Source organism: Rhinopithecus roxellana, chromosome 3 (genome assembly GCF_007565055.1).
Source record: "Rhinopithecus roxellana isolate Shanxi Qingling chromosome 3, ASM756505v1, whole genome shotgun sequence".
In the NCBI taxonomy this organism is placed as follows: Eukaryota; Metazoa; Chordata; class Mammalia; order Primates; family Cercopithecidae; genus Rhinopithecus; species Rhinopithecus roxellana.
In genome coordinates, this window is record NC_044551.1 from 148,157,831 (window position 1) to 148,171,007 (window position 13,177).

At 42.6% G+C, this 13,177-nt stretch overlaps 1 protein-coding gene across 1 annotated transcript; it reads right to left on the bottom strand.

The window, feature by feature from the left end:
* Window positions 1-9,083: 9,083 nt before the first annotated feature.
* LOC115896458 (translation initiation factor IF-2-like) lies at window positions 9,084-9,602 on the bottom strand. Its single transcript, XM_030927292.1, has one exon. It carries the CDS (start codon window positions 9,600-9,602, stop codon window positions 9,084-9,086), a length of 519 nt encoding a protein of 172 aa, XP_030783152.1.
* Window positions 9,603-13,177: the final 3,575 nt, after the last annotated feature.

The following is a 13,177-nucleotide window of genomic DNA, read 5'->3' on the forward strand; positions in this document are numbered from 1 at the left end:
TTAGCCACTAAATTTGTGGTAATTTGTTATAGTGGCCATAGGAAACGGATACACTAGGGCAAAGGTCCCCAGCCCCCATGCCACAGACTGGTATCGGTCCGCAGCAGGAGGTGAGCAGCAGGGGAGCGAGCATTACCGCCTGAGCTCTGCCTCCTGTCAGATCGGTGGTGGCATTAGATTCTCATAGGAGCGCAAACCCTATTGTGAACTGCATATATGCGGGCTCTGGGTTGTGTGCTCCTTATGAGAATCTAATACCTGATGATCTAAGGTGAAACAGTTTCATCCTGAAACCCACCCCTCCAACAACATCCATGGAAAAATCATCTTCCACAAAAATGGTTGCTTATGCCAAAAAAGTTGGGGACCACTGCACTAGGGAACAAAACAAAACTGGAACACAGATTGCAAGGGACAGTCTTGCTCTCATTTAACATGAGGACTGATGACTTAGATCAGCATCCTTAGACTCAGTATCTGAGATGCCTTTTTAAAACTGTGTGATTCTGACCTCACCCCTCCTTTCCAACCTTCCTTTCCATCTCACCCTTACCTCCCTCCTTACTCCTGCCAACCTAACTGAGTCTGAGTGGTGGACCCTAGGTAACTGCTGTGGGTATAAAGCTGCTATTCGAGTGCCCCAAACTTTGAGACACCCTGATCTAGACAGAGCATTTTCTATTCTCATAATCATAATTCAGTACAATTGCTGCTGCTTTTGTGTAGGCTTTGTTCCATGCTTGGCATGTAGCAGATACTCAGCGAGTATATTTATCTATTTGACAACTCCCTAAACACAAACCTCTCCAATAGCCTCTGTTTGCTGAGTGAATTCCATATTCTGTGATCCTTGCTATAACCCTATGCTTTTTTTTTTTTTTTTTTACCAGGGTCTTGCTCTGTCACCTAGGCTGGAATGCAGTGGTGTGATCACAGCTCACCGCAACCTAGACCTCCCGGGCTCCAGCAATCCTCCCACCTAAACCTCCCCGTTAGCTGGGACTACAGGCACATACCACCAAGCCAGGCTAATTCTTTTATTTTTGGTAGAGACACGATTTTGCCATGTTGCCCAGGCTTGTCTCAAACTCCTGGGCTCAAGTGATCCACCCACCTTGGCCTTCCAAAGTGCTAGGATTATAGGCATGCGCCACCATGCCCAGCCCTAATAATCCTATTCTTAATAGAATGTACTAAAAGCCATTGATCATTGGCCAAGCATGTCACTCATTTTCACTTTCCTTTATAAATCCCATGGCTTCATTTGTGGCTTATGGATTTTAGAAGCAAACAGGCTTACAGTATCATGAAGGGGAGGCCATGCTCAACAATTGTTAAAAATTACACACACACACACACACACACACAGAGAGAGAGAGAGAGAGAGAGAGAGAGAGAGAGAGAAATTGTACCATTTTGGGTTTTTCTCTATTCTATCCTTGAGATCCAGAGACCAACAAGATAAAATGCTGGCATCTGGCAATCCTCATGGTCAGCCATGCACCTCCCTCTTTGGCATCCCTCTGTCCACCAGATGCCACTTCTATCCGCCCAGCTGAAGCACCATGTTGATTAAAGGGGCTCCCATAACCTACTGCCAGGGCCAGCCTCCCCCCTGGGGCATGGCAGAGTCAGTTTTCACTGCAGAAGGTGGGTATAGACCAACCTGAAGAGTCTTCCATATTGGTGATAAGTTTACTGCACTTGACTTTCAGATTGATGTAAGAAGTGTGTCAATGATGTAAAATCAATAGAGCTTGAGAACCCTCTCTGGTTGCTTCTACTGAATGATAGCTAAGAGAAGCCTGCAAATGTCTAGGCACTAGTGCGAGATCCATTTAATGTGGTTAGCAAAGCTGACAGTTTGCACAGTTTAAATCCCATCCATGAAAGCCCAAGCCCTATCAAATAAAGTTGAAAAGAAAAATGTGAGGGAGAGGAGAGAGAGGGGTAATTTTAAAGCCAGAATTACCAAACAGTTCCATTTGTATGCAGGCAAATTTACGTTTCCATGAGAATCTGCCAGGCTACTCTAGCAGTTTTAGCAATGCATTGCTCTACCCATGTTTATCAAATATTTAAACACCCCATTTTTATTGAGCCATAATGTCTGCTGAATATGTAAGCAAAAGAAGAAGGATGAATTTTCTTTTCCACAGCAAGATTACAATGGCAACTCTTTGCTCATCATCTGTTCCCATTTATAGGATAAAGTCACATTTGGATTCTCTTATTTGCTAGAAATAAATAAATAAATCATTCTCTGTCTTCCATAAATACATATTATCTAGGTCCAAATCAATTGATTGATCTATCACAACATTAATTGATCAATGTAGCATCTGTCTGTGCATTTATTCATCTGAGAGAGAAGCAGATGACATTTAATTAGTTCCATAATGGAATAACACTTTTCCTTCAATTAGCACAGCCGTGAATGCGATAAGAAGGTTCTATTTCTTGAAGGCAAGTAATATTTATTATTTCATTGCATCAGCTCTAACAAATCAGTTTTGAGATTGAATAGCTCCTATTTAAAATGAGTATCATTGGTCAGAAATATCCATTTTGAGTATGGTGCCTATATTATAGTCTGTAAATCTCCATAGCAAATGATTGCAGCTCCTGTAAACTAAACCAGTGTCCAAACCACCTTGCTCATTATGATGGACCATAATCAGAGAACTCATAAAACGATTGGAGCTGAAATCATATTTTGCACTCACAGCAGCAATGGAATAACAAATAAGCCATAGAGATGAATATACATATTCATTTTTCCTCCCTACAAAAACACACAAACCTCACTTTCTCACTTTCTAGCTGTGTGAGAGTCCACACACTGATGCTCAGAAATGCAGTGACAAATCATGTTTGATGAAGGAGATGGCTTCTGCTATAGTGTTTTCCATTCACTGGGGATCAGTGGATGGTTTGTGAAGGTCTCTCTCTAAAAAGTTAGAATCGTAATTCCAAGTCCTGAGGTCAGGAATTTGTTTTCATAGTGTCAAAGCCATATTTTAAAGATGTAATGTGTATTCTGGTGTCTCTGTGCTGGGTAGGTGTACTGCTTGTTACAGAGATTACTGAGGTTTTACAACACAGAGTTTAGGTCAAGAAAGGAAAGTTTTGAAGATTTACATTTTTCTCCAGCATTGACCTTTTGGCTTTATTCTTTAATTAAGCAAAGACATGGCAGCAAAAGGGAGTATTATGGGCCTGCTGTATCCCCGGGGCGTTCTGAGACACCAGACAGAGTTAAGCTATCTCAAGACAACCATGTTCTCTGGAGTTACTTTATTGCTATTATAAAAAATCTTTATTATGGGAAAAAATATGTATTTTTATGCCAGAAGAAGATGAAGATGACAGTTAAGCTGTTGAAAGGTAGTTTCAGTTGAGCTTCATGCCCACTGAGATTGTAAAACACCCAAGACTAGGGGAGGCATCCTGATGGAATCTTAAGAAACCTAAAGGGGTATATTAATCTTTGTGAAATTCATAGTTGGAACAGGATACCATTAACTGGCACTTTCCAGTTATCAAGATATTTTATGAAACTGAAAAAAGTCCCATTACACTTGCTAACAGGGCCAACTTTGGGGGTGTGGCTAATAAAATAATCTCTTTCCAGATTGTCTTGACTGGAAGAACCTTGAGATTCTGAATCCCCAGTGATGGCTGCTGCTTTTATTACCGGCTGCTTAGCAGGCTTACTTCTGCAGACGCTTTTGTGTGAGTTTGCTTTTCTTTTACCAAGGGGGGAAACATTAATTGAAGGCTTTTTAATTGCTGCATTTTTCTTTTCCATTGAGAATCTGGCACTTTTCAATTTGATTTGCATTGATTTTAAAGCAAATAAACTGCCCTCTCCACTCTGAAAAAGAGTCACCTTGACTTAATCCACTCACACATCTTTCCATTGATGTTTACCAAAGTAAGACTTCTTTTTAAAAGAATATTATTACTGAAACCTTTCATCATGAGGCTCCTTTGCTACCAAAAAAATTTATATGCTTGCTCATCTATTAATCTTTGTGTTTATTACTTATATTTCTGTCCCACTAAATTCTGGAGAAAATTTGAAGTGACTCTTAGATTTCTCTTCCTCTGGCTTTTGCTAATGAATCTTCCAGGAACTACTTCCTGAACTCTACCTGTCTCTTATGTGTATGTAGCCTAGGAACAAATAATAGAGTTATGTCCCTTCTACCCAAGGTAGGAAGAGATGAATTGGTATCTTTAATCCGCCCTTTAGCTTCTGAACTGGGGAAATGCAGCCAGCAGAAGCAGGGGATCAGCCAAGCAGAGTGGCTGACACCTGTCCTCCCAACACTTCGGGAGGCCGAAGTGGATGGATCACTTGAGGCCAGGAGTTCAAGACCAGCCTAGCTAACATGGTGAAACCCCATCTCTACTAAAAGATACAAAAATTAGCCGGGTGTGGTGTCATGTGCCCGTAGTCCCAGCTCCTCGAGAAGTTGAGGCATGAGAATCACTTGAACGTGGGAGGTGGAGGTTGCAGTGAGCCGAGATTGTGCTGCTTTACTCCAGCGACAGAATGAGACTCTTGTCTCACAAAAAAAAAAAAAAAAAAAAAAAAAAAAAAAAAAAAAAAAAAAGCAGGGAATCATTTAATTATTAGCATCTTTTGGTTGGCAAAAGAGTTGTAGTCTCACCTGGTATGTTCCAAGTTAAGAGGAAGCTAAGGACCCACGTTCAAAAGGGACAGTTCACAAAACAGACTTGCCAGAAGGCAAGACCCTTGTTTCTCCATTTGTGAGGCACCACCTTTAGAGCCAGCTCTATGACAGGTGAGTTATGGAGTGACACTCCTCACCATCCAAGCCAACCATCTGGCCTCCTTCATGAGAATCAAATCCTACCAAGAAGCAAAAGCCAAAATAAAAAAATGCATGGACAAAAAACCTATGTTCCTATGTAAAGAAAGACCAAGCTGAATTTTTAAATAAATTGTTATTTTCCCGTCACATTGCTAAGCAGATTTCACTTGAGAAAGTCTATAGTACTGGTCTCGCTGCAGTTGGCCACCTCAGAATCAGGAGCTCCAAGCCGCCTCCCATCCATCCTCTCTTCTTGCTTCCCCTCAGGAGCTCCACAGGGCAAAGCTCACCAAACACATTAGTGTGCACTGAAAATCTCTCAACCCAAGGTTATGGCCCACTTTTCAGCTATTTTTTTTTTTTTTTTCAGTATAATAAAACTGCCTTCCAGACATTTGGAACAGTCCCTCGAGTCATAATGGGACTTCACTTGTTGATCCCACAAATGATTTGTGCAGAGCCTGTTTTGTGAATTGCACAGTGAAGGAGCAGCAAGAGAGACAAGATGAGACACCGTCTCTGCTTCTCTCAGGAACATCATGGTGTTGGGGAAGAGGAACATGTTCCTTTTTCCCTCTCACTCTACAAAGGGAACCATTGAGGGTGTGAACCAGCAAGAGAAGTTCCAGCTGGACCTAGAGAGAAATGGAGCTGGAGGGGATTTGGGTGTGGGGCAGCAAGGAGTGGACCTGTAACTTAGAGGAATTCTGTGACTAATTTTACTCTCTGCAGACTTAGATATTCAGAGTCCTTTCCTTATAGTGGAAAATGTTTCCTAGGTACCAGTTTCCTAGAGAAAATACCATTTTAGTTTTCTGTTTTATTATGTTCTTATTTTGGATAGAATTTGTTTCATAGTATAAGTTTGTTGGGTCCACCCTAAAGAAAGGTGCTCAAATTATACGTATTGTAATTCAAACCATTCAATACACAGCTCCATGTTCCTTTCCAAATACCAGGTGGCATCCAGTTGGCCCTATGAGCCGCTCCAAATAGCAGATCTCTCTTTCTGTTGTGAAAGTGGAGTAATCTCAGGAGATTGATGTCACTGAATGTCTCCAAGCATCGCTGTCAAGTATGTACATTCAAAACTTCACCATTTCATTTTATCAATCTTCAGAACTTATTGAGTCACTTGTGTGTTTCTTCTCTTCAGAAATACTGTGCACTCTTCCTGCAGTGCTCTTTTATTTTGAAGACCCCAATGCAAGCCACCTAGAAGTCAGGGGAAAAGCCTTCCCATGATGAACCAGTGTGAGCAATGCAGGGAAAATATGGTGCAGAGCTGACCAAAAAGCAAGTTCTACTTTTCTTACTTCTAAAGGATTATATCAATCAGGTTTAAAATAATGGAAATAGGCCGGGTGCGGTGGCTCAAGCCTGTAATCCCAGCACTTTGGGGCCGAGGCGGGTGGATCACAAGGTCAGGAGATCAAGACCATCCTGGCTAACACGGTGAAACCCCGTCTCTACTAAAAAATACAAAAAACTAGCCAGGCGAGGTGGCGGGCGCCTGTAGTCCCAGCTGCTCGGGAGGCTGAGGCAGGAGAATGGCATAAACCCGGGAGTCGGAGCTTGCAGTGAGCTGAGATCCGGCCACTGCACTCCAGCCTGGGCGACAGAGCGAGACTCCGTCTCAAAATGATAATAATAATAATAATAATAATAATAATAATAATAATAATGGAAAGTATCTGGTCTCTCTGTGTGTGGAAGCAGAAAGGTGCCACCAATGAGGCAAAGTTATACAGACTAGGTGTATTATGAAACACTTGAAATGCTATGTACATAACAAGGTTACAGTACTTGGCCCTTAGGAACAAAATGCAACTCATATATTGGCACTGGGATTCCAGGTTTGAATGGAAACAGCCAAGAAACCATGTCAAACACACAGCCCAACTATTATTTCTTGCTATTATCACGAGCTTTTTCTGATTCTTCTTTTTTTTTTTTTTTGTAATGCTACGAAGAAGTAGAAGAGTAAAATTTGAGCAAGGTAGGTGATGATTAGCCAGGGAGACTTCTGGGTGATTATCAGTAAGATTATTCAGCAAGAACTACCTAAAGACAGAATTGGACTATTATGAGAAAGTAGTACAGAATTGATGTCATACACACACACACGCACACACACACACACACACCGTCAAATCCAGTTCCCCATCTTCTGCCCAACTCATGAAAATTCCAAAGAGCTTTATTCAATCAATTTATTGACTTGGGCGTCCCAATCAAATCCCACTGTAGGTGATGCTGTTTCACCTAATTAAGGCCCACGGTTCAGTAGAGTCAGTAGAGAAGAAATTCCAAGTCCTTGCACTTGGCAAAGTGTTTGTTATTGAAGGATTCCTGAGTCTGCCAAATTCCACTAGGGATGAAGGGACTCGAAAAGGAAATCATTCTCCTTTCCATTTGCAATTTGTTCATTTTGTAGTGAGCAAGCGCCAAAGGCTTTTCTTCCTTTTCCTTTCCTCCTTCTTTCTTCTCTTTCTTTCTTTCTTTCTTTCTTTCTTTCTTTCTTTCTTTCTTTCTTTCTTTCTTTTTCTTATTGGGATGGGGGCGGAGGGCGTAGTCTTGTATTTCTTTGAGGAACGGAGTCTCTGGAGAAGGGAGAGGGAGGGAGGGGTCTAAATTGATTTCTTATCTTTCTTCATTCTTTCTTTCTTGCTTTTTCTTGCTTTCTTTTCTCTTATTTTTTGCTCCTTTCTCCCTTACTCCTGTCTCTTTCTTTTCTTCTCTTTCTTTCTTTTCCTTTCTTTCTTTCTTTTCTTTCTTTTTCTTTCTTTCTCTCTCTCTCTTTTCTTTTTTTTTTTAAGGTTTGTTTTTCGCCTGAGAATCCAGAACTTAATCATGTAGCCATTTTACAAAAAAAACTATGTCTACATCTGACATTACAACAGAATTAGGCCACAGGCAGGCGCCCTGGTGGCTCACACATAATCCCAGCACTTTGAGAGGCCCAGGCAGGCAGATCACTTGAGGCCAGGCATTCAAGACCAGTTTGGCCGACATAGCAAAACCCTGTCTCTACTAAAACTACAGAAAACTTAGTGGGGTACAGTGGCTCGTGCCTATAATCCCAACACTTTGAAAGACCGAGGCGGGTGAATCACTTGAGGCCAGGAGTTCAAGACCAGCTTGGCCAACATGGCAAAATGCCTTCTCTACTAAAACTGCAGAAAACCTAGCCGGGTGTGGTGACCAAGGCCTGTAATCCCAGCTACCCAGGAGGCTGAGGCAGGAAAACCGCTTGAACCCAGGAGGCCGAGGTTGCAGTGAGCCGATATCGTGCCACTGCACTCCAGCCTGGGCAACAGAGCGACACTCCGTCTCAAAAAATAAAATAAAATAAAAAATAAACACAACATGGTTGGGTCACATAATTCTAACTGGTTTCTGATCCAGAATGTTAACTTGTGAGCCAGTATTTTGTATTGCTGTTCTTCGTATTCATTAGTGTATTAACACTTGAATCCAATACTTAAAATAATAAAGATAATCACTAACAGCAATGTTGTGCCTGATTTTGTTGCAGTGTCGTTAGAATTCTGTTGTGATGTTTACCTCTCATTTTTCCTTAAGAAACTGGGCTACTTCCTCCGAGCCCCGCGGAGAAGTCAGAAAGCCAACGTTGAAGATAACGTGGCAATGCATTTTAAGAAGAATCAGCTCCTGAGAAGTGGGGAGAAAATATATTATCGGACTTTGCAGACGTAAACACGCCCCAGCAGGTTGGAGCCTGCGAGGAGTAAGGTTTCCCTGATCGCGGGTCCCCCTCCAGCCCGCCCCTCGCGCTGGCGTCCATTGCACGACGCCCTGTCCCCGCCGCTCCCAGGGGAGCCGGGCCCTCGCGCTCCCTCCAGGATGGGACAGGATATGACAGCCCGGTTTGTGCACCAGCATCCTTAATATTTCCTTCCTTTCAGAAGCAAATAGAGCGTTCCCTTATCTGAATGCTAATTTCCTAGTTAAAAACCCTCCCTTGCTGACAAGGGACTGAAAGAGTTTTAAATCACAGATGTAGAGTATCAAATGCAATAATGCTCTTGCAATAGTGCATTGAAGCCTCAATTAATTAACCCTTGGGCTAAGTAGGCAGGTACATGGCGGTGGCCGCAGGCGGTGGATGGATGAGATTTAAATGTGCATCTCATTTCCCCAGCACGGAGCATGCCGTTTGGTTCAGAAAGGAGTCATTTTGCACACTCGCCTCATTTACTCGCTGCTTTAATCCTCCTAATTCCACCTGAGATCAGGGGAGAATTGAAAAAGGAAGGCGAGGAGCAGGGGTTGCGGGCCGGGCTTTTGTTGCGCGCGGTCCCTGGGGACCGCGCCGCGCCGGGCCGCGCGGGGGCTCTCGCCTTGCGAGCGGGCGTCGGTGGGAAACTTGCGCGGCGAGAAACAGGGGGATGGGGCGCTTTTGACTCGATTACGGGGTGTGGGCTGTCCTGTGGAGGATGTCCGGCCGAGCTCACCCTGCCCAGGTGCCGGATCCCCAGGCCAGGCTGCGGCCTGCGCTGGGCGTGTGGGGCGAGGCCGCGGCGCCCCGACGCCGGGTGTGCGTGTGGGTGAAGTGGAGACTTGGGTCCCTCGGCGCTTGGGAGTCCCGCCGCCTAGGGTCGGGAACCGCCTCCCACCCCCGGCCCGGCCCGGCCTGGGAGCCGTGTCCCGCGCTGACTCGGTGTAACTCTCCAGCTCATTTCTCTCCACGCGATTTACCATCTGTGAACTGGTCTTTAACCTAATAAAAATCATCTAGCTTTTGACTAACAAGAAAAGGAAACAGTGCTCATTGTGGGGTTTGGGGAAAATGGCTTCACTAATGTGCAGGATGAGAACGGAGTGATTTATAGGCGGTTTTAACTGTAGGCTATGATTAGGGGGCCGGTAGTAAGTGCATTAGATGTCTAAGTGTGGCAATAGAGTAAATAGGCGTTTTATTTATCGCAGTGCCAGGGGCCTCTTAGCGGAAGAGCGCTTCTCCAAATTGAAATATAGCAGAGTTTACACTCCTGATTAGGGCTTCAAGCGCGGAGCCCAAGGCTATCAGCTAAGCAGAAACAACGCTCGCTGACACCTAATTGTCACTGGATTAATGTGCAAACAGGGACAGCGAACAGCAACAACAAATAACCTAGTGTCAGAGCCGTTGGTGGCAGTGTCCACTCGCAGTGACTTGGGGCCAAATTGGAGTTTATATGTCAAAGCAGGCTCAGATCAATGTGTTGGGCTCCTCCTGCAAAGGGCTGGATGGAGTCGTGGCAGTTGTTGATCTATGTGTGTGTGTGGGCATATTATGTGCTGGGGAGTGGAGGAGAGCAGGCAGACGGAGGAGGTGAAATGCCTTTCCATTAATTTTTTTTTCTGCTTTATGCTCCCGAATTCACAGCTATTAAGATAAATTTATGTGAATCAGGTCTTTCTCTCCAGGATCTTGTGACTTTCGCCTGTGTCTCCATATAAAATTTAATAACCTTGTTTGTGAATCAAATCATTCCCACAACAACAGATTCAATCTGGGTTGCCACCTGTCTGGCTTTGGACAGGAGCAACCGAACTGGGCAGCTGGGTTCCAGCCTTTCACGGGGGCTGGTGGTTGGTTGGCTGCCTGGCAGGTCCGTTTGCCCTGGGGTTTTCCGAAAGCAGGAGTAGATGCGGCTGACATCTGAAGGGGAAAGGGAGGACAGCCATCCATATTCCCTGAGACCCGCCTTTTCTTCCAATGACCAAATTGGTGGCAGCCCTATTTAAAAAACACAAGAATTCATGAGAGTCTAAAGCAAATGGGGGAATAGGTTACCATCCAAGAAGTTCTTATGCTCACTCATTTTTCTTCTACAATTAGCCATTTAGGGAGGGAAAAAGTCACAAATACATGAATTATGTTCTTAAATGTATTTCTAAAGTTCTTAAGTTTTATTGAGCATGAAAGTTGGTCTTTCCCTGTGTTAAGAACTGAAGAAGCTATAGAACTAGCTAGTAGCTCAATGGTGCAAAGTCTTATGATTTAAACTTGACATTTGCAATTTTTTGCCGTAAAATATTACTTTCTTTATTTCAAGACTTTAGTTGAAAACCTCGTAATTCCCTTTAAGCTCCATTTGATTGTCAATTGCACAACTGTCTCTAAAGCTTAGGGCTTATGATTTTCATACACACATGATTTATGCTTTTTGTGTCACAATATAATGTACTTTGGTACAGCTCCCACTTATTTCTCTTGCATCACGAGAGATTTTCCTTTTAGAGGCTGGGAGTTTTACAGTGAAGCTGTGAGAGAGTTGTGATCTGGCTGTACGTCTCGTTGAATTGTCCAAAATTGCCATATTTGTTGTCCTATACAACCTTTTGTGCCACTCCATTTAATATGTTTTCAGAAAATGGTGACCTGGATATCTGCATATCTGGATAAAAGAACGAAATTAATTTCACCATTGAAAATTTCAATAGCTGGCTACAGAAAGATCATTCATTGCCTCAAGTATGGGTAGAGAGATAGCAGAGCCAGTGTTAGATGTTGCAAACACGGATTTCCTTTAGTCCATTTGTTGTCAGTAAATTGTAAAGCTGGATTTGCAATGGCAACATCCCAGATATGTTTTACTGGATCGATTCAATGCATTTTAGTTGTAAAACTAAGTTCATCCAAGCTGCTGATTACAGCATAACGTTTAAGTTAATGCTATACACAAACAACAAAACTTAAAAAAGAAATGCCACAAAGAGATATTAAGCTTTCTGAAAAACCATATATTGTTATGGCAAATGTTGGAATTCATGCAGGAATTTTGTTGATCCTAATTATTATACTTTGTAGATTTTACTTTGTTGTTTCCTAGAACTGGAAGGAAATTTAGAGATTATCATACTCTCTTTACAGCCCTCTTCTTTACAGATGAAGGAACTGAGGCCCAGGACGGTTAAATGTTTTGCTTAAAGCCACACACACAATGAAATTTACCAAGTATTCCTCCTATTTGTCATTATTTCAGTCAAGCCATAAGCATTGTAAGTATATGAGAAAAACATCAGATGTTTTTGTTATACCTTGTCAGTGTTAATTATTCAGGCATTTATAAATATTAACATTTTTCTGGCACAAAAAAAACTTTTCAAATTCTTGATTTAAGAAGTAATTTTAAATGGGTGTTACTCATTGATTACATATCTAGGAATTGTGAAACAATTACAAATGTAAAGGAGTTTTCAGTATTTGAAAGTGTTGCCATGTCTTGGCTATTTGAGGTTAGGGTTATATTGTTTCTTTTCAAGTTTTCTGCTTCTTTTGTCTCCCACTCTCTCAGCTCTTTTGGCTTTTTGCCTTCTCCTCCCGGCTCTACAAGGAGAATACTGATTCAAAGAAGTGATTTTATCATTGCTGATAAAAATTTCATGAAGAAAATAGGACAGAGCTAGCAGATAGAATGGAGTTTGATTATCATACTTCTCCTTGGCTCTCCCTGGCTATCAGTACGATGGGTAAGCAAGAAATAATCTAGCCTATAGGAGAAAAGGTAATATTTGGTAGGTTTTAAAAATAATTCTGCTGGAAAGTTATAGATTTATTTGTGTATGAATCAATCTTGGAATTCCTATGATTGCCTTTGAGGCATAAACTTCAGAATGTGTCTGAATTATTACGCATCTACCTTGTTGGTGTAGCTAGGTGTTTAAGAGAAGTAAACTTAAATTATGTTAACCAAGAGAAAATTAGCCCCTGCCTGCCCCAAGTTTAGGTGTGTCTGTTTAAATCCAGATCTAATCTGAAATTTCTGGTAATGTGGTCAGACTCTGGGTAGCATTTGGTAGCTCTGGGAATTATAGTCACTCTAGTGAAATTGCTGAAATCTAAGCTGAGGACATCATTGGTGCTATAAATCTGGAGTCTAAGCTACAATGTACACAGACCAGATCCACTCACCTCCTCTTGGCTTCACCCTGAGTTCTTGGGAAATTCTTTTCTTTTTTTTTTTTTTCTCTCTCATTTTTTTTTTTTCTGAGTCGGTGTCTTGCTCTGTCGTCCAGGCTGGAGGGCAGTGGCACAATCTTGGCTCACTGTAACCTCTGCCTCCTGGGTTCAAGCAATTCTCCTGCCTCAGCCTCTTGAGTAGCTGGGACTACAGGCACCCGCCACAAAGCCCGGCTAATTTTTGTATTTTTAGTAGATACGGGGTTTCACCATATCGGCCAGGCTGGTCTCAAACTCCTGACCTCACGATCCGCGCGCCTCAGCCTCCCAAAGTGCTGGGATTACAGGCATGAGCCACCGTGCCCGGCCTTCTTGAGAATTTCATAACCAAACATTATAAAAAAAAAAAAAAATAGTACTA